Source organism: Humulus lupulus, chromosome 7 (assembly GCF_963169125.1).
Source record: "Humulus lupulus chromosome 7, drHumLupu1.1, whole genome shotgun sequence".
Classification (NCBI taxonomy): domain Eukaryota; kingdom Viridiplantae; phylum Streptophyta; class Magnoliopsida; order Rosales; family Cannabaceae; genus Humulus; species Humulus lupulus.
Genome location: NC_084799.1, coordinates 20,057,135 through 20,080,589, shown reverse-complemented (window position 1 = coordinate 20,080,589; position 23,455 = coordinate 20,057,135). Strand labels below are relative to the sequence as shown.

The following is a 23,455-nucleotide window of genomic DNA, read 5'->3' as shown; positions in this document are numbered from 1 at the left end:
GACAGGCTGCTAGCATCCAGGCACCTCCCCAGAGGCCTAGGGGACGTCCACGTAGGAGCACAGCTGCCAGGAGGGTGGAGTAAGTGCCACCACCGGCGTCCCAGCCAACTCAGCCAAGGCCCCGGAGGAGTAACCGGGCTGAGGCTATTGCCAACTCGACTGCAGAAGTACCAGCAGGACCGAGTAATAACTGAGCCCCTTCAGCGGCTCGGAACCCGAACCCTGATGCTGCGCGAAACAACCCAGAGCCTGATCGGGCAAACTCTGGATCATCCAGGCCCAACAATGGGAGACAACCACCGTCACCCATAAGATACCCACCATCGCCAACAAGGCACCCCTCGCTAATCCAAGAGGTCCCACGAACTACACATCGGAGGCCATCTCGCAGTGACAATCGAGATGGAAACCGATAGGCTAGGCCTGGACAGGGGAACGAAAGAGAAGCTACCCGAAATCGTAGGGTTCCTTAGCCTTTGAGAAGTCAAATGTCAAGATCATAAACTGCTGGGACAAGGAGGCCAACTGGAGACCCACCTCGAGCCCCATACCTGACCAGCCAATCCATCCCTAAGATCATGTCAAAATCCTCCATATCTAACTCAATCAAGTAAACTAAAAGCTCCCTACTATCAACCATCGCTGGCAGTGCCCTAATGCACCTCCTAGAAACTATCAGTTCCCCAGTAGGCAATAAAGTCCCAAACCCCGCCGTCCGATACTCACTAGGTCTACACAATCTATCAATCACTTTACTAGAAACAAATGAATGTGTAGCACCAGAGTCAATCAATACAGTAAAAGGAGAGCCAGCGCTAGAAAGCTAACCTGTCACCACCGAGGGACTAGCGTCGGCCTCTGCCTGTGTCAAAGTGAACACTCGAGCTGGAGTCAAGCTGTCTACCTTTCTTGCTTCCCCTTTCTTCACTGTTGGGAAATCTTTCTTGAGGTGCCCCACTGTTCCACACACATAGCAGGCCTTGGCCCGACACTCGCCCTGATGGCATCTTCTGCGCCTCGGGCACTCCGGATAACTCCTCCACGCCTCAACGCCACCCTAACGGCCACCCTGACTACCCCGACCCCTCCTGTCAAGTCTAGTAGCGGTCGAAGTGTCAGGAGTCTTCCTCTTCACATTGTAGTATTTCTGGCTGAATAGATCCTTGAATCCATCCCAACTCAAAGCAGTGATGTCCCTGGTGTGTGATGCCACTTCCCACCAAATGCGGGCATCCTCTCTCAACATATATGTGGCACAGGCCACCCTGTCATAACCTTCTCATGAAATCCAGGATAGTAGTAATCATAGTCATCCACTGTTCTCCCTTCGGTGGATCAGGTCCTCCCTCAAAAGTTGGGGGATGCTGCTTTTGGAACCGCTCATACAATGGCTCCCACCTGCTCCTAACTTCTACTGGCTGTATAACTGGTGCCACTACAAGTGGCACAATAGGTGCAGCACTCCCTGCTGGAGCCTGTTGTCACAAAAGACGAATCTGCTCATCTTGGCTCTGAAGCCGCGCTTGCATCTCTGCCATAATCTGCTGCCAATTTTCAGGGACTGGCGGAGTAATCTGGCCCTGGTCATCACCTCCGGTTCCAGACCTAGTACCGGCTAGTCGCATAGATTTTCTTGGACACATAGCTATCCAAGTCAATCTGCAATCAACGACTCAACAATCAAACCATGATGACAGGGTAAAAGCTTCTCCAAAATCCACCAATGGAACATAATCAATCACAAATAAACAAAATATAGGCATTTATCCACATGCACCGGCATTGCTAATAAGCATGCCCCAACATCACCACACAACAGTTAAAACATAGACATCCTTCCATACACAATATGCAATTATTCATTCACATGCACATCAATGCTAATAAGCATGCCTCAATATTATCACACAGCAGTCAAGGGCCAGGCCTTATCAGTATCTCATGCTTCCTATTAATTCAACAGATAACAACATCATAATTCATTCCATACATACAAGCATATAAGCACATATACACATTACCAAACCCTGAATCGAGCTTGTCTCTAGCAGCGAATGTACATGTCCAGTCGGTCTTCAGGAACCCTTAAACCTAGGACGCTTTGATACCAAGTTGTAACGCCCTGGTTAGCCAAGACCGTTACACTGTGTGTTCATAAAGGTGAGGGACTTGCTAATCAAGTCATTTAGTTAAAAACGTGTCTCAAGGGATCCCAAAAGAAACCGTGTTTGAAAGTCAGTTTACAAAATTTCCAAAGTACAAACAACCACTAGCCACTTTAAGGGAAAAACAGACATTCATGGTCCTTCTGTTCCTGTCTCCTCATCAACCATGGTGGCTAAGTAGCTAACCATGTACATTCTGCCTTCAGAGCTCTCCGATTCAGGGCTGATCAAGCTTGCCCTTGCCTTTACCTGCACCACGTAGCACCCGTGAGCCAAGGCCCAACAAGAAAATATAACATTATAGTACAAACAATAATAACAATAGAATAATCCTTAAAGCATGTTCATGCACTTAGCATACCACATTAATCATACAGTCCATAGACATAACCAGAGAATCAACAAATCAACACTTAACTATTCAGCATGACAAATCCACCAATCAATAATAATAATCAAATCACATGACAAACAGGGTCGACACCCTTAGGTCGCACCCTTTGAATACCCCACTGACTCCGGTCCGCTTAAATCGAGCCCAATGCATAACAAGCTGTCCTCAGCTACCAGTGGCTGAGCCGCGCCCTGTGCACCAATGTAAACTCTGACACTCTTAAGTCATTTGTTTATTATTCACATGGCATAATACCACCCTTCAATAAGCATACCAAAATAGGGAGCCCTTAGTCCCATTATCAATTCACAACCGGGTGCAGTTTTCTTACCTTTAATTTCCAAATGCTCTGATATTGAGAGATGTCTGATAAACGAGTTTTAGGCTTGTTTATGGTCCTAGTTTTTAGGCTATTTTTCATTAGTTAGGATTATTTTATTTCGGAATTATGCTCGTTTGTTCTTGTTTCAGGGTGATTAATGTTAAGTGATACAAATAATGAAAAGGAGCGAAAGTGGAATAAAATCGGGACGGATTTGTGAATTTTGTTGGTTCTGTAAGTAGCGCTACAGCGCCACTAAGGGAGCGCCGTAGCGCTAGGAAGAAATTTTGAAGAAGCTCGGCACTAACTTTAGCGCTACAGCGCTTGGACGCAGTTTTCAGGAAGTTGGTTCCTCACTTTAGCGCTACAGCGCTACCATAAGAGCGCTACAGCGCTGGTACCCAGATTTCCCCCATTTCGTCTCTGACTTTAGCGTTACAGCGCTACCATAAGAGCGCTACAGCGCTGGTGCCCAGATTTCCCCCATTTCGTCTCTGACTTTAGCGCTACAAGGGTAGCGCTACTGCGCTGGTTTCGCGATTTTTGACATATCTGGTTATTTTTGATGGGCAATTGAGTCTTTTCCAGAGGGAATTTTTAGTAGGGATTCTTGGGAAACATATATGCGACTGAGACAAGGCTAAGGGGATAACGACGACTGGAGTAAGAACAGCATCTTGGAGGATTGATTGCTGTGTTTTTTCATCTTTTTCGTTAAATTTTCATGTTTGTAATTGAACTATCATATGGCTAGAATGAATATCATAGGCTAAATTCTTTTTTTAGGGCTTTTATGTGAATCTTTTGGAAACCCTTGTTATGGTTTAATGCAAAATTGATGTTCTTCTTCATCTCTTTCAACTCCTTGCAATCTGTGTTATTTGTGCGATTATTGATTGATCACCTCTAATTGCTATTTCATGAATCAAATTGAAATATGAAAAGTGAAATTTGATATGCTTTGATTGTTTGGATGCAAATTTAATTTAGAACGAAAGTATCTAGATTGTTTGCCTATTTTTTCTGAGTTGCGTGGTTAATGCCTTCTACATGATTCAACTTACCATAGAAATATAGGAAGTTGTCATTTAGATTGAATTTCATAAATCTTGACCAGATTATGAATTGTTTTTGCAACTTATTCTTGAATAGGGAGAAGGGGATATAAATTATTGCATTAGGAAATAAAAGGGTGGAAAATAGAGGATCATAATTGTCCTAATTTCATTTTCTCTGTTATTTTCTGTTTAAATTTTCATTGTGCTTCTTAGTATTTTTCGTTGTTTGAAATCTCTGAAAATTGTTCAATCAAATAGAATTAAAAAGATTGGTTGATTGGTAATTGATAAATCAGTCCTTGAGGACGATACTTGGTTTTTACCATTTTATTACAAATTGCGACTGTGTGCACTTGCATAGCAAAAATAACGCAACAAGTTTTTGGCGCCGTTGCCGGGGACTGAAAATAATTATCAATATCAATCTAATTAATTTTTATTCTAATTTGATTTCAATTTCTCTTGTTTCTAATCTGTTTAGTTGCTTAATTTGTCTATCTCAGGTGAATTTTGGTATATGCATGGCAGAAGAGGAAAAGACACACTTGTTCCTCTGAATCCTGAGATTGAAAAGTCTTGCAAGCAAATCAGAAAGAACAAGAGGGAGGCCCAGAAATCTGTGAAGATGGCACAGAATGAAGGGGATGGCAGGAATGTTCTAATTCCTGGAATTGTACAAGGGGGTCAGGCTCAGAACAATGCTGAGAGGAGCTTGAGAGATTATGTACTGCCCACTCTGACGGGAGTACAAAATAGTATACGCCCACCAGCTGTAGAGGCTAACAACTTTGAAATCAAGCCCGCTATTCTACAAATGGTGCAGTCCTCTGTGCAATTCAATGGGTTGCCTTCTGAAGATCCTCACACCCATTTTTCCAATTTTCTGGAGTTGTGTGGAACCTTCAGATATAATGGGGTGAGTGATGATGCAATCAAGCTTAGGCTTTTCCCATTTTCTCTGAGGGACAGAGCTAAAAGTTGGCTGAACTCGCTGCAGCCAAACTCTATTGTCACCTGGCAAGATCTAGCTCAGAAATTTTTGTCTAAATTCTTCCCTCCGTCCAAAGCTGCTAAATTGAGGGGAGAGATCAATAACTTTTGCCAAAATGACGGGGAGTCATTGTATGAAGCTTGGGAACGGTTTAAGGAACTCCTGAGAAGATGTCCTCATCATGGCATTGAACAGTGGATGCTAGTACAGAATTCCTACAATGGTTTATGTTCGACAACCAGAACCACTATTGATGCTGCAGCGGGTGGCACTTTTATGAGCAAGAGCGCAACTGGTGCTTATGAGCTGCTGGAGGACATGGCTACAAACAACCATCAGTGGTCTAAGGAAAGATCATCAGGAGTCAGAAAGGTGGCTGGGGTGCATGAGCTGGATGCAATCACTGCTCTAACAGCACAAGTAGCCTCCTTGACGAAACAGTTACAACAGAGCACTGTATCTGCGAATGCGGTTCAGATGGAAGTGAGGTGTGAAATGTGTGGTGGTGCTCATTCTGTCGACCAGTGCCCTATCTATATAAATAATAACACCCCAATGGATCACGCTCAAGTTCAAGCGGTGGGAAACTTTCAAAGGCCACTCAATAATCCATTCTCCAATACTTACAATCCTGGGTGGCGAAATCATCCCAATTTTTCGTGGAAGAATAATCAAGGCCAACAACCTCAGTTTCAGGGCCAATTTCAGAATAGCATGCCTCAACCACCTATGCATCAAGCTTCGTCATCACAACAACCTAGGCCTCAACAATCAATGCCTCAACCTGAGAGGCCTAATGAACTGCAAGCTGCCTTGTTGACTCTCACTAATACTCAGACTCAATTTATGACTGAGACCAGATCCTCTATTCGAAACCTTGAGACACAAGTTGGGCAGTTGGCCAATATGATCAATAACAGACCTCAGGGAAACTTTCCCAGTAATACTGAAGTCAACCCCAAGGAGCAAGTTCAGGCAATTACTCTGAGGAGTGGGAAGCAAACTGAGCAGCCTAGACCTCCACAGGCAGTGGTTCAGAATAAAGAGATGGGTGAACAGTCTGATTCAGAAAGGGTTACTGAAGACCATCAGCAGTCAGAACAGAGTCCGCCAGTTGTTATTGAGCAGCCAGTTCGAGTTCCATACCCTCAGAGGCTTAGAAAGACTACACTTGATAAACAATTTTCTAAGTTTCTAGAGGTGTTTAAAAAGCTGCACATAAACATTCCTTTTGCTGAGGCCTTGGAGCAGATGCCCAGCTATGTTAAATTCATGAAGGAGATTCTGTCAAAGAAAAGGAGGATGGAGGACTATGAGACTGTAGCACTCACTGAAGAGTGCAGCGCGATTTTACAAAGGAAGTTACCCCAAAAGCTGAGAGATCCGGGGAGCTTCACCATACCTTGCACCATTGGAAAGTTTTAATGTAAGCACGCCTTATGTGATCTGGGGGCAAGTATCAATCTGATGCCCTTATCTGTGTTTAAAAGACTTGGTTTGGGGGAGGCAAAACCAACAACTGTCACTTTACAGTTCCCAGACCGATCGTTAACACATCCACGAGGTATTATTGAGGATGTTCTTGTGAAGGTGGATAAGTTCATATTTCTAGCTGACTTTATTGTTCTGGAAATGGAGGAGGACACATATGTCCCAATTATTCTCGGTAGGCCATTTCTAGCCACAGGCCAAGCTCTTATTGATGTTCACAAAGGAGAGCTTAAGCTTAGAGTTCAAGGAGATGAGGTGGTCTTTAATGTCTTCAAGTCTATGAAGTATCCGGTGGCTAGTGACAGTTGCTTTAGTGTGGATGTGATAGAAAAGGCAGTCTCCAAGAGAAGGATGAGCAGTGATGCCTTAGAGGCAGTATTATTGGGTGATGAGGGCGACGATGATGATGATGCTGAGATCAGAGAATGTGTAAACTGGATCAACTCTTTCTTACCATATTGGAAGAAGTTTCAAGAACTAGCAGATCCGACTGATAATCCGCTAACCTCCATTCAGCAGCCACCGCAGTTGGAATTAAAGGTCCTCCCAGATCACTTGCGCTATGCTTATTTGGGAGAGAATGAAACTTTACCTGTCATTGTGTCAGCTGACCTGTCAAAGATAGAATTGGAGAAACTGTTGAGGGTTCTAAGGGAGCATAAATTGGCCATTGGGTGGACCTTGGCAGATATTAGAGGAATAAGCCCGTCGACGGTGAAGCATAAAATCTTATTGGAGGAGAATAACAAGCCATCCATAGAGGCCCAGAGAAGACTCAATCTAGCCATGAAGGAAGTGGTATTGGAGAAAATTCTTAAATGGTTGGATGTTGGGGTGATCTACCCAATTTCTGATAGCGCATGGGTGAGCCCTGTGCAAGTGGTACCTAAAAAGGGTGGAATGACTGTGGTGAAAAATGAGAACAATGAACTCATTCCAACAAGAACTTTAACGGGGTGGCGGATTTGTATAGACTACCGCAAGCTCAATAAGGCAACAAGGAAGGATCATTTTCCTTTGCCTTTCCTTGATCAGATGCTTGACAGATTGGCAGGCCATAGCTACTACTGTTTCTTGGATGGGTATTCTGGGTATCATCAGATCGCTATTGCACCAGAGGATCAAGAGAAAACAACCTTTACATGTCCTTATGGCACATTTGCTTTCAGGAGAATGCCATTTGGACTATGCAATGCCCCTGCAACATTTCAACGGTGCATGATGACCATATTTTCAGACATGGTAGACCGGTGTATTGAGATATTCATGGATGATTTCTCTGTTTTTGGCGCATCATTCGACCTCTGTTTGGGTAACTTGGAGAACGTGCTGCATCGTTGTGAGAAGGCAAATCTGGTGCTGAATTGGGAGAAATGCCATTTTATGGTGAAAGAGGGGATTGTTCTTGGCCATAAAATTTCAAGTGAGGGAATTGAGGTAGATAGAGCAAAAATTTCTACCATTGAAAAGCTGCCTCCACCAGTTTCAGTCAAAGGAGTTAGAAGTTTTCTTGGTCACGTTGGGTTCTATCGAAGATTCATAAAAGATTTCTCTAAGGTGTCCAAGCCTCTCTCAAATCTGCTTATGAACGGATTTGTCTTTGATTTTAATGATGAATGTTTGAGGGCTTTCAAATTCTTGAAAGAAAAGCTTATTTCTGCTCCAATTGTGATAGCTCCGAATTGGGAGTTGCCTTTTGAGTTGATGTGTGATGCCAGTGACTACGCAGTGGGGGCAGTTTTGGGACAGCGGATTGACAAGGTATTTAGGTCTATCTATTATGCTAGTCGGACTCTAAATGATGCTCAGCTGAATTATGCTACTACAGAAAAAGAGCTGCTAGCTATTGTGTTTGCTTGTGATAAATTTAGACCGTATCTGATTGGTAACAAAGTGATTGTCTACACTGATCACTCTGCCATTAAATACTTGATGTCAAAGAAAGATGCCAAGCCCCGCCTGATTAGATGGATTCTTTTGCTTCAAGAATTTGACATGGAGATTCGTGACAAGAAGGGCAGCGAGAATGTGGTAGCTGATCATCTCTCTAGACTTGAGGTGGAGGAGACTGAAAATAAGAAAGCAGTGCAAATCAATGATCACTTTCCTGATGAGCAGTTGTTTGGGGTAAGTGAGACTTTAGCTGTCCCTTGGTTTGCAGACATAGTGAACTTCTTGGTTGCCAAGATTGTGCCTCCTGAAATGTCAAAGCAGCAATTAAAGAAATTCTTTTCTGAGGTGAAACACTACTATTGGGAGGAACTGATTCTTTATAGGCACTGTGTTGATCAGATTATCAGAAGGTGTGTTCCTGAAGAAGAGATGCAGTCTATTCTTAATCACTGTCACACTCAACAATGTGGAGGGCACTTTGGAGCATCAAGAACAGCGGCCAAGGTATTACAAAGTGGTTTCTATTGGCCTTCATTATTCAAGGATGCCAATGTTTTTGTCAAAGCCTGTGATAGGTGTCAGCGAACTGGTAATATCTCGAGGAGAAATGAAATGCCTTTACAGGGGATTCTTGAGGTGGAACTGTTTGATGTATGAGGCATCGATTTCATGGGGCCTTTTCCACCATCTTACAACAATGAATATATTCTATTGGCAGTGGATTATGTATCCAAATGGGTGGAGGCTGCAGCAACTAGAGCCAATGATGGTAAAACTGTGCTTAATTTTCTGCATAAACATATTTTTACTAGATTTGGCACTCCCCGAGCTCTGATTAGTGATGAAGGGAAACACTTTGTAAATAAACAGCTTGATGCATTGCTGGCTCGTTATGGAGTATATCATCGAAAAGCTTTGCCTTACCATCCTCAATCAAATGGGCAAGCTGAAGTTTCAAACAGAGAAATCAAGAGCATCCTTGAGAAGACCGTTGACAGTTCGAGGAAAAATTGGTCGAAGAAGTTAGATGATGCGATTTGGGCATACAGAACTGCATTCAAAACACCAACAGGCATGTCTCCTTACAGGTTGGTGTTTGGTAAAGCGTGTCATCTACCAGTTGAATTGGAGCACAAGGCATTCTGGGCTATGAAAAAATTAAATTTTGATTGGAGTGCAGCTAGTGAACGAAGGTCGTTGCAACTGAATGAACTTGATGAGTTCATAAATGAGGCTTATGAAAATGCCAAGATTTATAAGGAGAGAAAAAAGGCTTGGCATGACAAGAATTTAGTCAGGAAGGAGTTCCAACCAGGGCAGCAGGTACTTCTTTTTAATTCAAGGCTGAGACTTTTTCCTGGGAAATTGAAGTCAAGCAAGTTCGCATTTCAAGAGCTTAAGAAGCACCTCGCGGAGCCTCCCATCTTGTCGAAACCTATCATAGGAGAAATTGTGTACCTATATCTCGCTACGACTGAGCACACCATCAGCACCGTACTTGAACAAGAAGACCAGAAGGTACAAAAGCCAGTATACTATGTCAGCAATAGGTTACTGGGGGCAGAATTGAGATACCCCTTAATGGAGAGATTGGCCCTCAGCCTAATTTACTCATCTCGAAAGCTCCGATCTTATTTTCAAGCACACCTCATCCATGTGCTAACTGACCAACCACTACAATAAGTCTTATCAAAGCCAGAAGCCTCGGGCCTATTATTAAATGGGCTGTTGAGCTCAGACAATTCGAGATCAGTTATCATCCAAGGATAACCATAAGAGGACAGGCTCTGTTAGACTTCATAGTGGAATGTACTGGAATGACCGACGGCGAAGTTATAACCCCAGCTCGTGAGCTGTGAAAACTTTATGTCTATGGGTCTTCCAACGAAAATGGATCGGGGGCAGGAATCATATTGATCACTCCAACTGGAAGCCAGTTTCACTCCACCTTGAGATTTGACTTCGAAGCATCTAACAACGAGGCTGAATACGAAGCTCTATTGGCAGGACTTCGAATAGCCAAAGAACTCAAGGCTAAAGCGATACACTGTTTATAGTGACTCGTAGTTGGTGGTCAACCAAATTTTAGGGGGATACCAGGCTCGCGGAACAAAGATGGTTGCATACTTGAAAAAAGCAAACACAACACTCGAGCATTTCAAGTTCTACACAATAGAGCAGGTTCCCCGAGAGAAAAATTCGAATGCAAACGCCCTAGCCAGGCTCGCCAAGTCTACCGAGGTCGACAAGCTGAATGTTGTGCCAATCAAGCGTCTGTCGACACCCAGTATTAGCGAGCTGGAACAAGAAGATGTTTGCATGATCAACTCCGAGCCAACCTGGATGACCCCAATGGTTGAGTACCTTGAAACCAGTGTTCACCCAGCAGATAGGAACAAGGCTCGAAAACTGATGTATCAGATCCCCATATACACTATTGTGGAAGGAAGGCTATATCGAAGAGGATACTCTATGCCACTACTTCGATGTGTGACTCCACCCGAGGCCAGAAAGATCCTAGAAGAGATACATGAGGGATTATGTGGGGACCACACTGGGGGAGATAGCTTATCAAAGAAAATTATACGCCAAGGATACTTCTGGCCCACTATCAAAGCAGACTCATTTGATTACGTCAAGAAATGTGATAAGTGTCAATGGTTTGCCACAATCCCATGAGCTCCACCTTCCGAGCTAACTATGATGACCTCCCCATGGCCATTTGCGGCCTGGGGAATTGACCTCATAGGCTCGTTGCCCACTGGCAATGGCGGAGTTAAGTATGCAGTAGTCGCAGTAGATTATTTTACGAAGTGGACCGAGGCCAAACCTCTGGCAACAATTACCTCAAAGAAAGTTTTGGACTTTGTGATAAAAAATATAATCTGTTGATATGGAATGCCAAGGAGGATAGTATCGGATAACGGTACTCAGTTCGATAGTGAACTATTTACCAATTTTTGTGAGAAAATGGGATAATAAAGAGCTTATCCTCTGTGGCTCATCCCCAAGCGAATGGCCAAGTCGAAGCTATGAATAAAACCCTGAAGAGTTCCGTGAAGAAGAAATTGGAAGAAGCTAAGAGAAAATGGCCCGAGGAGTTACCACAAGTTTTGTGGGGATGTCGGACCACAACTCGCACTTCAACAGGACATACCCCTTTTTCTTTGGCATATGAATGCGAGGCTATGCTACCAATTGAGGTCGAAGTACCCACTATTCGTAGCCATGCTTTTGACCAAACCTCGAACCAATCCCAGCTCGAAGTAAGTCTGGACCTGATTGACGAAAGACGGGACGAGGCTCGGCTAAAAAATGCAGCATATCAGCAGCGAGCTACTCAATATTTCAATAAAAAGGTTCGAAATAGGAAATTTGGATTGGGAGACTTGGTGCTGAGACGCGTATTCCTAGCCACGCGGGACTCAGCAGCTGGCGTGCTCGAACCTAATTTGGAAGTGCCTTATCAAATCGAGTCAGTTATCTGACCTGGCGTCTACAAATTGGCAAGATTAAATGGGGGATTGGTACCATAAGCATGGAATGGCGAACATCTACGACCTTACTATCAATAGTGTAGGAATGATGTCACCTGTAACCGTGCTTGTTTATCTTTACTAGTCTTCTGTTAATAAATTGTTCAATTCTGAATAAAGTTCATTTCCATTTCAGTATGCTGTATTTTTTGCAAACTCTCTTAATTTAATAACCTATGGTCACACTCATACGATATTAAGGGGGCATTAGTGGTATATATACCGTAAGCTTGAAAAAATAAAAAATAGCATACACGAAAAGAAGTAAAGTGTTTGGATGTAACCAAATACGTGAGCTAAGATAAATTGGACATAACCAGATTATTAAAAGTAACGTGTTTGGATGTAACCAAACGCGCGAACTAAAATAACCAGATTATTAAAAGTTAAGTATTTGGATATAACTGAATGCGCTAGCTAAAATAATTTGGACATTAAAAGTAAAGTGTTTGGATATAACCAAATGCGCGAGCTAAAATAATTTGGACATTAAAAGTAAAGTGTTTGGATATAACCAAACGTGCGAGCCAAGGTAGTTTGGATATAACCAAATGTGCGATCTAGATATAACTAGGTCAAAAAATATATGTGTATGGATCACAAACCAAAAACACAACTTAAATAGGTTTGGAATAAATCAGCTAAAACTAATTGACAGAAAGATGGGATATAGATAAATGATAAACCCACCTCAAATTAAGTTGAGATCGAGGCTGGAATATCTTGTAAAAAGATAGTTTCGACCTCATAACCTCGGGGAGATACCCGAGGATGAGGAAAAGTTACTAAAAAAAGCAAGATATAACTAAACTACCCGCCTTACACGCCATATAAGTACTTTCTAGTGCATGGTAAAAGTAAGTTTCGACCTCGACAAATAACGAGATCGGACACGGATACATCGAGTAAACTGTACATGAATGTATTGAAACTCGAGCTTAAATCCACCACGTGTTTGTGTGAATAAACAGACATAAGGACAAACTTTTAATACAAATTGCTTAAAATATTTCGATTTAAGAGATGTAAAGCAAAAATATTAAAGTAAAGTCAAATATGGTATTGTAAATATCATAAGAAAACAACTCTTTTACGAGCTATAAATTGTCTTAGCCCTAAGGGCATAAAAAGCAAAAAATAATAAAAACTATTACAAAAGTCTTAAAGGGACGCAGCCCAGGATCGAGATTTAGGAGGAAGGGGCATCCCCCTTAGCCTTCTCGGCATCCTCCTCAGCCTTTTTTGCATCCTCCCAAGCAGCCTCCTCTCCTTCAAGACGAGCTTGCCATTTGGCCACAAGCTCCTCCTCAAAAGAGCCTAGAAAGCTGGTATCGATATCAGTTGTAATGCCCTGGTTACCCCAGAACAGTTACGGTGAACCGAAAATTTAACTCGCTACCCGAGTTCTTTGGTTAAAAACGTGCTTCTAGGTATTATTAACAGGCTAAGGTGGAAAACCAATAAAAAAGAAAGGATATATTTTATTTAATACATAAAACTGTTCATGGGCCCATCAAAACACTTTTACAAGTTATTTACAACTCAAAATGGTCATTGCTGATTCAAATTTACAAACCCGCTGACCTAAGCGGCAAAAATAGGGTAAACCCCCTAGTCCCTCTGAGAACTCCTTCGCCGTGGTGGTCAAGCTGCTGCATATGTACACAACACCACCTAAGCTCTCCACTTAAGGCTGGGTGAGCTTTTCTTTCCCTTTACCTGCACCACATAGCACCCATGAGCCAAAGCACAGCAAGAAAACACAGTAATGCATATAAATATTAACAAATGAGTATTATTATAATCACACAGAGCTTATAGCTCTGAATAGATGAGTGAATATCACTTGAGATTCTGGTAAACCATAATGAGTGACTGACAAGCAAGTCACTAACTTAAACAGATGAGTGACTGCTAGGTAAGTCTCTAGCTTAAACAGATGAGTGACTGCTGGGTAAGTCACTAGCTTAAATAGATGAGTGACTGCTAGGTAAGTCACACAGGGCTCAGCACCCACAGCCATGTGACTAAATAGTCACTGTGGCTCTAAGTAACTAGCCTTTGGCTAGACAAGCACTTATAGTATTCATCGAACTTGAGGTCGGTTAGGCATTAATGCTCTTCTGAGTCATTTAATGCAGATGTCGATTAGATCTAATCTTTATTGGCTTGCGTTGAACACGCTATGGCCATTCCTGACTTATGAGTCAGCACTATATGACCAGTGCCTAGTACCACTGCCGAACTTGAGTAATGAGTCACAGCTTCATAGTTGATACTGACACCTTTGCCAATTCTGACTATTCAGTCAGTACCATGCACAAGTGAGCAAGATTTGATAAGCATTCAATAAACAATCCATGTCCATATTTAAACATTCAACATGCCTTATGAATAACCATGCATGTCACATATGGGGTGCAGTTTTCTTACCTCTGATTCGAGCGAGAATGAATAAAAGAACGACCCTTGAGAACGATCTGACTTTTAGTCCTTTAGCGGTTACCTAGTCATAACCAAATATAGGACACCACCAATAAAATGAATAACAAAGGTTCCCGAACCAAGATTTAACCTCCGGGACATCAACCCCTACTAATCCAGGTAGTAGGAACAATCTTGAGGCCTAAAACCAAGTTCTCGAGGTCAAAACATTCAAACGGCCTCAAATCCCTGCCTGAGCCGCAGCCCTAGCACCTTGAGCCACGGCGCCCCTTACCCAGGGCTGCGACGCCCAGCACACCCAAAAACCTCCAGCTGCTTCTTCGAGCTTAGGTCGCGGCGCCCAAGAATAGGGTCGCGACCCCCCACCCAGAACCAGCCAAGAACTCGATTTCCCTCATCCCAAACCTTCCAAAAACATACCTAAACACTTCCAAATCCAAAAATCAAAGTTCCCAAACTTCCCAATGATCCAAAACCATCAAATCTCGAGGCTCAAACGAACCAAAAACTCAACGATTCACAAAATCCAATTCAAAGCTTAGAAACTTTAAAACTCAAAACTTAGATTACCTTTGATTGGGTTGTTTCTCATTAAATACTTCAGTCAAGAAGCTTCTAATATTTCCCAGGATCGTTATGCCTCGATCCTCGCTTGATTCCGATTCCTAGAACTCGAGATTTCTTCGAAATTGCCTCGAACGGTAAAATGAACTAACGGGAAGAGAGAAAGTGTTTTTCTAACGTACGGTTCTATCTGACAAGCTACTTCAAGGTTAGGTAACCTCAAATAAAACCTAGTGCTCGGGGTCTCGAAAACACCCCCGGGGACATTATAGTCAAAACTTCCAGAATTTCCTCCTGATCTCAAAACCTCCAATTTATCATCAAATAGCATTCTCATTACTCAATATCTCAATAAATGACCCTGTTATGACAAAACCGCTAATTCACAATATAAGACCGTCTCATGCCGAATAGCTCGAATATATCTCCATAATAATGGGATCTCATCCATAACTCACAATATGCACCCAAAATACACAAATATGCCCTCAACGGGCCAAATTACCAAAACATCCTAATAATCAAATGTGGACCCACATGCATGCATATAACATCATATTATAATATAATTCACATAAAATGCATATTATCAGTTAATGGCATAATTAAACAGTTATGGCCCTCCCGGCCTACTAATTCGGCCATTAAACTGCATTAGGGATTTCGGGGCATTACATCAACATTGCTGGCCCAGATCCTGTACATGGCCAGGTCAACTGCTTGGTCTTTCCTCTCCTTGAACTCTTCGAGGAGATGAGTTTTTTCCTCCTCCATTATCTCGAAGGTGGCCTTTTTCTCCTCCTCAAGCTTGGCATTGATCTTCTCAAGCTCCTCTAGCCTGGCATTCAGCTTATCAAGCTCTGTTATCCTGGACTTCATCTACTCAGCCTCAGCCTCAGCCTCCAGTTTTGATTTTTCAGCCTTAAACTCGTCTGCGAGCTTAAGCTGGAGATCCTTCGCCTCTTGAGAATATGACATGCTCGAGTGGATCTCGTTGTTCAGCTTATAACTTAGCTGAGCAAATGCAGTAAGAGACTGACACACAAACAAATCAAGTTAGAATATACACTAAGCACAACAAAAATGATAATAAGGTGAGAGAATTTACTGTAGCAGCGAGCTCGACACTCTTGTCATAAAGGGTGGTGCAGTCCCGAGCATTGTTCAAGAAATGCCACTGGGGAGCCTCAAAGCTGCTAATGCTCTTGCCTACCCGAGAAAGGATGTCCGAGCCGAGTGTAGCCCCATGGGTCCCGATAGCATTGTCGAAGACATACTCATCAACATGAGTAGAAATCGACAACAGACGCCCTTTGGACGCTGGTTTCTTTGGAAGAAGGCCAAGCGTGGGGAGAATCTTGACGGCAGGAGGCGGAGGAGGAGCATCTGTGGTGGACGCATCGACTTGGGAGGTGGGATCCGCGGACGAGCTCGCAACAATGGGAGCTAGGGGAGGAGGAGTCTTCTCGGTCCTCTTAGAGACCTTAGCAGGTCGATCAGAATTCTACGAGGATCTCAGGCGCTTGCTCTTCTTAGCCCCCTCACCCATGGCGAGCATGGTCTCGAGATCAGAATCCATAGTGCCTGCACAGTCACACCACATTATAAGAAATTTCGAGACACAAAAAGTTAGCATAATGCAGACAGTCAAGGAATAAAAGGACAAGTAATGAAGAACCTAACTGGAACTCTCCCTCAAGCTCGTGCTCGGCGACCACGTAATTCCCCCATCTTTGGAAGAGGCAGGGGGAGTCCCTTGCCTATATGTGAAAGTCAACCTCGAAAGGTCCCTATAATCATTCGTCCTGTATTGGACGGTTATTCCATTCCAGACCTCATTCAGGCTATACATAGTATCGTACTTCCCTAACCAGATATCAAACCTATGGACTCTCTCATCTACCCAGGACCATACATAAAAAATGTTCCTATCATCTAGGCACAAGATTAGGGTGCCAGGTTTGTGCTTAAGAAGCGAAGGAGACCATAAATCCAAGCTAAGGATGATTGTACCTTTGTCACTCGAGCTTGCAGCCTCGTCATTGGCCTCGTTCCCCGAGCACGGATTCCTGCGATGGCGAGCTGGGGATCGTGCCTTAGAGCTTCGCCTCGGAGGAAGGCTACCGGTTGGGAGAGGCACAGACTCCCACTAGGTGTATTTCTTGTTGGACCAGTCATTTGTGGATTGATCCTTCTCTAAGAGACCACAAGCTCGAAGCTTATCTTCATGAAGAAAATAAGACAGGGAGTGCCTGCCATAAGGGAGTTGAAGCAAAGTCTCCTTATGCTCCTTCTTCTCACCAGTGGGAGTAGGACGATGATAGTTGGCTGAAGAAATAAATGTATTATGAGTGGTTCGAGCCTAAGAAATAATTCAAACATAAAAAGAAAAAAAGACCGTATACTTACGGATTCGCCTGAACAAATAATGTCAGGAGGGAGCCAGGCCATCCGTCCAAAAGAATGCCCCCTTGAAGTTGGGAGGATGGTTCGGGAGGTCCTCGAAGATTTTATTCTCACGAGGATAGCTCAAGAGATAATAGAGGCCATCTCCTCCCCAAGCTCGGGAGGGATTGCTTTTCAAGCAAAAGAGATACAAAATCTCCTTTGGTGAAGGTCCTTCTCACTTTAGCTCGTGGTAAAGCGACCTCAGGGCTGACAAAACCCTGTATGAGTTGGTGTTGAGTTGGAAGGGAGCGAGCCCGAAGAAATCCAAAAAGTCCTTAAAAAAGGACTTCAAGGGTAATAAGGCCCCTGCCCTCATGTGTTCATGGCTCCAAGCCGCATATTTTAACTTACTGTCGAGATTACCATCTCCCGGGGCGCGACAACTTCGCTTGTGGGAGGTTGGAGCTCGACACCTCAACGAGCCCCATAATCCAATTCCGTGGAGGCCCAAGATGTCAGAGATTTTCCTTAGTGAAGAATTCGAGCTCCAATAATGCTCGGCCTCGAAAAATTCTCCCCTCGAGGTGGGAAGAGTGGTTGGCTGCGAAGTAGACGGGGGATTTGATGGCTCTTCCATCAGTGAAAGTTGGAGATCATCTGGTTTGAATGCGGTCATCCCTTTAAGAGTAAGATCGATGGGGATTGGTCTAGGCTCGGGGTCTGGATCTGGGTAGATGGCGACCCTAAGTCTCTTCCTTTTTCTCTCTTCGACCTCGTCGATTTGACGTCGAAAGTGAGCTCGGGTGTCTTCTTGCTCACGCCTTAGTTCATGCTCCCGAATCAAGTGCTAATTTCGAGTAAAAGGTGACTCCGGGCTCGGAGTTGCCGGTGAGTAAGGAATCGTGAGTTTTGACCCCCACCGCTTTTCCAAATTCTGCGACATCTAGCAAGAAAGAAAAAAGGTGAGGGCCAGACGAACAAGAGATTAAGAATAAAAATCAAGACGGTCTGAGCTCGAATGCTTGAGACTATGGAACGAGCTCGGTAAAAAGAGTGAGATTAGGCTCGGAGCGTGTATTCCACATAAAGGGGAAAATTGGATTTATTTTTTAGAATCTCGAATTTTCAGGGAAAAAGTTGGCGGTTACTCAAAAAGTGATATTTTTTAGAAACGTGCAATTTAAAAACCCTAATCCTGTACCTAGTTTCTTGGTCTACACGATACGATAGTTGAAATCAAGATAACCCAATAAAATGCAAAGATGTGGGTTTGAAAAATAATAATAACAGAAGAGCCTAAAAACTACACGGTATTGATTGAAGCATTCTGGTATAAAACTAGTAAATGTGCCTAATTGCAACAACATAAACATGCATGGAAAGACAAAGTATATACACGAACATATGGGGGTCAAGAATAGACACTTACACAATGTAGATGGTGGGAACAGAGAAATGGATGACCGAAGGAGAGGTTGCAAAGACGATCTCACAGAGTCGAACAGGCCGACGGTACTTTGTTTCCTTGGCTTGGAGAACATACAACAGTATAACGGGTTTCAGGTTCTGGGTTTTTGTTCTTCCCTTCTCTTTGAAAACTCAAAAATGTAAAAGTGAAATGAAGAAGACGATGGGAGAATTTATAGGCCATAGCAGAATGCCAAACGACAAATTGGATCTGGACCGTTGGACGAGATTGGTATCTGATCGAACAAACAGGTATTGGCGTGGCAATGGCGGCAAAAAGATGGCAGATGAGGAGACGTGGGCATGGTGCAAACATACTCAAGTACTCTGATCTTCCAATACCCGCCTGACGCGTGTCCACACTCGAGTACAAATGATGGTATAGTTTCCAAGAAGGGCAGTTCAAAAGTTTCCTTCTCATGGGATTCGAACTGATACTTTTGAGGGGGTAAAATGTTACACCCAGATTTCGAGATAAGGAGTTATGACCCCGAAAGCTGGGCTCGTCAGGTGTGAGCTCGAAATATGCATGGTCGTCATATGATCCTTCAGTCAAACCGCTTTGCTGTAATTACCGGCCTCGAAAGCTCGATGGTGTGTAGCCTCAAATATGTTCTGAGCTCGCAACAGCATGACACTTAAATACATTTTTTACCGATTGCCTTCAGGCGAGATAGCTCGAGCTCGGGAAGTACAAGCTTGGATGTAGCAGCTTCGCCGGCATTTACTTGTCCCGAGCATAGCGCGAAGTTGGGTGGCGAGCTCATGATTGACTCATAGTCTCGACAGACTCAATGCCAATTGTTGATCTCAAAGATTTGATTAATCATCTAGGATAATCCATTACATGTGAACATGTTTATTGTTGTACAATCTCAATATTTAAGGGATATCATTTAATCTGTTATCCGTTCCTGATCTTCATGGGACGTTTCCGTGTATGTAGGAGATAATGCATTTAATGGCATTATGTTAATTGATTTACATAATATATTCCCGAAATATGTGGGAATGAATTCTGCAATCTTCCCTATAAATAGAGAAAGAAACACCATTTGAGGAGGACCATTTTTTCTAATTTCTTGAGAGAACACTCTGGACAATTTATCTCTGAAAAGTTTCTAGAAAACTCTAAAGTCTAAATAATATAGACTCGTGGACTAGGCATAGTTAACTACTGAACTACGTAAAAACTCTGTTGTTTTCCTCTTTATTCATTTGCTCCAATATTTATTGTTTAATGACTCTACTATTTAAGTTGACGAAAAATGACGTCAACAGTAATATATTTGACATTTTATATTTACTACAATTATATTGTCTACAATTATTGAATAAAACATAAGGGTGTGATTGGTTGGGGATTTGGAAATGATTTTATGATTTTGAAAACTTAAAATTTGTGGGACCTACAAAAATATTTGATTGGTAGATTGTTTTTTAAAACTATATCCTAATCAGAATTCTAATTTTGTGTTGTAATTTAGAAAAGAACAATTTTGCGTTTTCTTTGTTTTGTGATTTTTTCTTCAAAAACTTAAAATCAAAATCATGATTTGTTTGTTCTCTCTACTCCTATCCTTTGTATCATTGCTTGTATTTGTTTATTTTTTTGCCAATTTTTATGACTTGAGTATGTTCCCACTAGTAATAAGGTGTTTATGGAACATTTTATGACATTTATGCACAATTCAAAAATAAGTTGTGCTGGTATTTTTATAGATGACAATGCAATATTGTTATAAATTTAATCAATAATTATTATTAAATTTTAATTTATCAATATAATTAAATTTTACTTAATTAAATATATTGATAAAATAAAATTTAATATTATACAACCTATGTATATAAAATTAAAATAATATTCAAATTCAGCTGTTCCAATCACATATGCAGTTTATGTTATATTTTCAAATTTAATACCAATCACAGATTCATTTTTTTAAAACTCAAAAACAGTTTACTGACATTGAACCAATCACATTTTCAGAAACATGATTTTAGTCACTAAATTCAGATTTTCATTTTAGAATCTCACTTTTCAAAAATACAGTTTTCTAATCGCGAACCAATCAGAACCCTCAACTTTTAATTGTATTTTTTTGGACAAATTTTTTTAAATGTATGTAAACATATATAATTTAAAAAGCTCCAACTACCGCACTTCGTGCCGTTTTTATTTCCTAGTATATCTATAGAGTTGGGCTTAACAACAATGAGTGGCATCTCACATTTCTTCTTTCTACATTATCTAATTTTTTAGATTTTTCAATTTTTTTATTCATGTTTTATTTTTAACCCATAAAATTCAACAGTTACAAGATTATTCACTCTTTATTTGTGTAACTTATAACTGGTCCTTAAAAATCTATTTAGATTTTATTCTTTTTTTATTTTTTTTACATTTGTGTATTTATTATATGTAACTCACAAACTTATTTCTGTAATATCCGATCTAATAATTATTATTAAGAAAACTTTTACTTTATAATTTATTTTTTCAGTTATTTTAGGTAAGGTCAACTATTGTCATTTAATACAATTACTTACGGTGTGCCTTTTAGATCATAATGCAGTTACATATAATATTATAATACAATTATTGACGGCTTGTTAATTAATATAATTGTACTTAATTCTAATATAGAAAGTTCAAAAGACATATATATACATTAATATTGGTTATATATGTCTATATATATATATATATATTTATATGAAAACAAATAGAGTTCCACTGCTTCCTTGCCGAGGAAGAAGAATGAGCTTTAGCATGTCTCCTCTCTTTCCAACAATTCGCTTTCTTTGTTAAGGAAATAATGAAATCATTTCAGACTGTTAAACTCAAAATGTAATCTCTCTTCACACTTTCGATCTCTTTTTATATATATATATATATATATATACATAAATAGATATAACCATATATATATATATATAGCACTTAATAATGTTTCCCCTAATAGTATTGTGATACTTGATTTATAAATGGCTCTTATAAAGTGCTCTTTTTCTTTTTATGTGGGATACACACTGTCAAAATAACATGTATATTATATAGAATTTTTGTACTTGGATTTTTAACCGTTAAAATTTTCCTCTCAACTATTGATATTATTATATCGTGTCTCATATCATGATTTGCATAAAATAATTAGTATTTTTAGCTTCCGAACTTCAAGATCTATCAAATTTAGCCCATTTAATTATAAAATTTAAAAATCTATTTTCCTATTAGTTCTTAAAAAATTAAAGAAAAATTATTAAAAAAATTCAACAAAAAATAAAATTATTTAAAATTCTCTATAAATACATTTAAGTTTGAAAATATTTAAAAAAAACCAAATTGCTACAAATGAGAAAAAAAATTATTTCATTCTTTATTTTTTTTAATATATTTTTCTAAAAATAAGGTATAAATATTGAGTGATGCTATGGTAAGTTTAAGTATTTAATATTATTAAATTCAAATAGATAAGATTAGCAGACCTCTAAGTATTAGTGTTCACAAATAAAAGTAGGAGTAAAATTAAACCTGGGCCCGGACCGACTTGCTTCGTGGCACATCCGGTCCAATACTTGAATCCAACGAGGGCCATTCACCTTCATTTTCCTCTATCTTTGGCGATTTAATGGAAGACGTTCTATTAGAAAAACTCAACGACAAATTCCACTGGTCTGACTTAGTCAACCAGTCCAACCGCCTACCGAACCGCCCACCTCTGTCACTCCTCGAATTATTTTCTCTCGGCAACTCCAGTAGACTCGTAGCTCGTTCCAACTGACGTTGCATTATCTCCTTTCTCACATCGCCTGGTAACCTCAGAGTGAATCGCTCGGTGTTCTCACTCGGTTGGAGCAACGATTGAGACCGCCGATAAACTCTACGCGCCCTGCTTGATAGAGATCCACGTGTACGGTTGTGATTTAAAGTCTCTCTCAATTTTGAAACTTCTGGTTTTGTAGCCGGCACTGACGTCGGGAGTTGTTCCTGTATGGCTCCTTCAAATGCCGTTTCCAATACATCGGCGTCGTTTTGGGATTCGATGTCTGTCTCGTTGGGGAGCTCGAATTGGTGGAGGGACTCGTCGGGTCCGGGTACGAGATTAGCTCGGCAAACGGGGCAAGTGGTGTGTGACTCGAGCCACATATCAACACACTCGGGGTGGAAAACGTGATCGCACTTGGGGATTAAACGCAGCGTTTCATCGTCTCCAAACTCGCACAAACACACGGCGCACTCTAAGGCGCCTTTTCCGATCTTGAGCCCCTTCACCGCCGAATACTCGAGCGTCGGGAACGTCTCAAGAACCACCGCATCGAGTCCACGCGTATTCCTCCCAGACCTTCCAGTTCTAGCTCCGAGTCTGACGTTGTTAGCAGCTCCCTGTGCATTGGAGCAGTGTACAATGTAGATGGAGAAGAGTCCTATAGAGAAGAACATGGTTATGACGACCCCGATGAAGATTGCTATGGATGTATTGAACTGTTTAATCTCTTGTGGGTTATTTTGGGAATTTCCCGATGGCTGAGCTCCGACAGAGGGTAACACCGCCGGCAATAAAAGTGACACGAAAAGAAGAACTTTAATTGAGTACGTCATACTGTGAGATAGTAAAGTATGAAATGGAAATTTAGGCTCTTAAACAAGTGGCTTATAAGAGACTAGAGAGAATAGTCGTGTATGGTGTGCCATGTGACCAACTCGGTCTTCGCGATGGTTTCCTTACCACTGTGT

The 23,455-nt window shown here is 41.5% G+C and overlaps 1 protein-coding gene, 1 long non-coding RNA gene and 1 other non-coding gene across 5 annotated transcripts; all 3 read right to left on the bottom strand.

Moving 5' to 3' along the window:
- Positions 1-1,991: 1,991 nt before the first annotated feature.
- On the bottom strand, positions 1,992-23,450 carry LOC133790878 (E3 ubiquitin-protein ligase ATL6-like). Of its 3 annotated transcripts, none has more exons than XM_062228709.1 (2): positions 22,253-23,450; positions 1,992-2,414 (listed from the first exon to the last, which is right to left on the bottom strand). In XM_062228709.1, exons 1-2 carry the CDS (start codon positions 23,318-23,320, stop codon positions 2,298-2,300), a joined length of 1,185 nt encoding a protein of 394 aa, XP_062084693.1. In that variant the 5' UTR covers positions 23,321-23,450; the 3' UTR covers positions 1,992-2,297. The 3 variants fall into 3 exon arrangements, with proteins under 3 accessions (XP_062084693.1, XP_062084695.1, XP_062084694.1); XM_062228711.1 differs by lacking the exon at positions 1,992-2,414 and adding an exon at positions 13,312-13,569 and having other exon boundaries at positions 22,253-23,449; XM_062228710.1 differs by lacking the exon at positions 1,992-2,414 and adding an exon at positions 21,337-21,520.
- LOC133793122 (small nucleolar RNA R71) lies at positions 5,012-5,118 on the bottom strand. The gene has a single exon (XR_009874582.1). It is a non-coding gene; the product is annotated as a small nucleolar RNA R71 (small nucleolar RNA).
- On the bottom strand, positions 13,580-20,442 carry LOC133790879 (uncharacterized). Its single transcript, XR_009874084.1, has 3 exons — positions 16,543-20,442; positions 15,968-16,443; positions 13,580-15,894 (listed from the first exon to the last, which is right to left on the bottom strand). It is a non-coding gene; the product is annotated as an uncharacterized LOC133790879 (long non-coding RNA).
- Positions 23,451-23,455: the final 5 nt, after the last annotated feature.

What these genes read in the sequence shown, in the direction of transcription:
- LOC133790878 (XM_062228709.1), bottom strand. Translation starts at nt 23,320, where the DNA reads ATGACGTACTCAATTAAAGTTCTTCTTTTCGTGTCACTTTTATTGCCG. An exon ending in GCAAGTCGGTCCGGGCCCAG is followed by an intron (nt 2,415 to 22,252) that starts GTTTAATTTTAC and finishes TACGTGGTGCAG; the next exon opens with GTAAAGGCAAGGGCAAGCTT.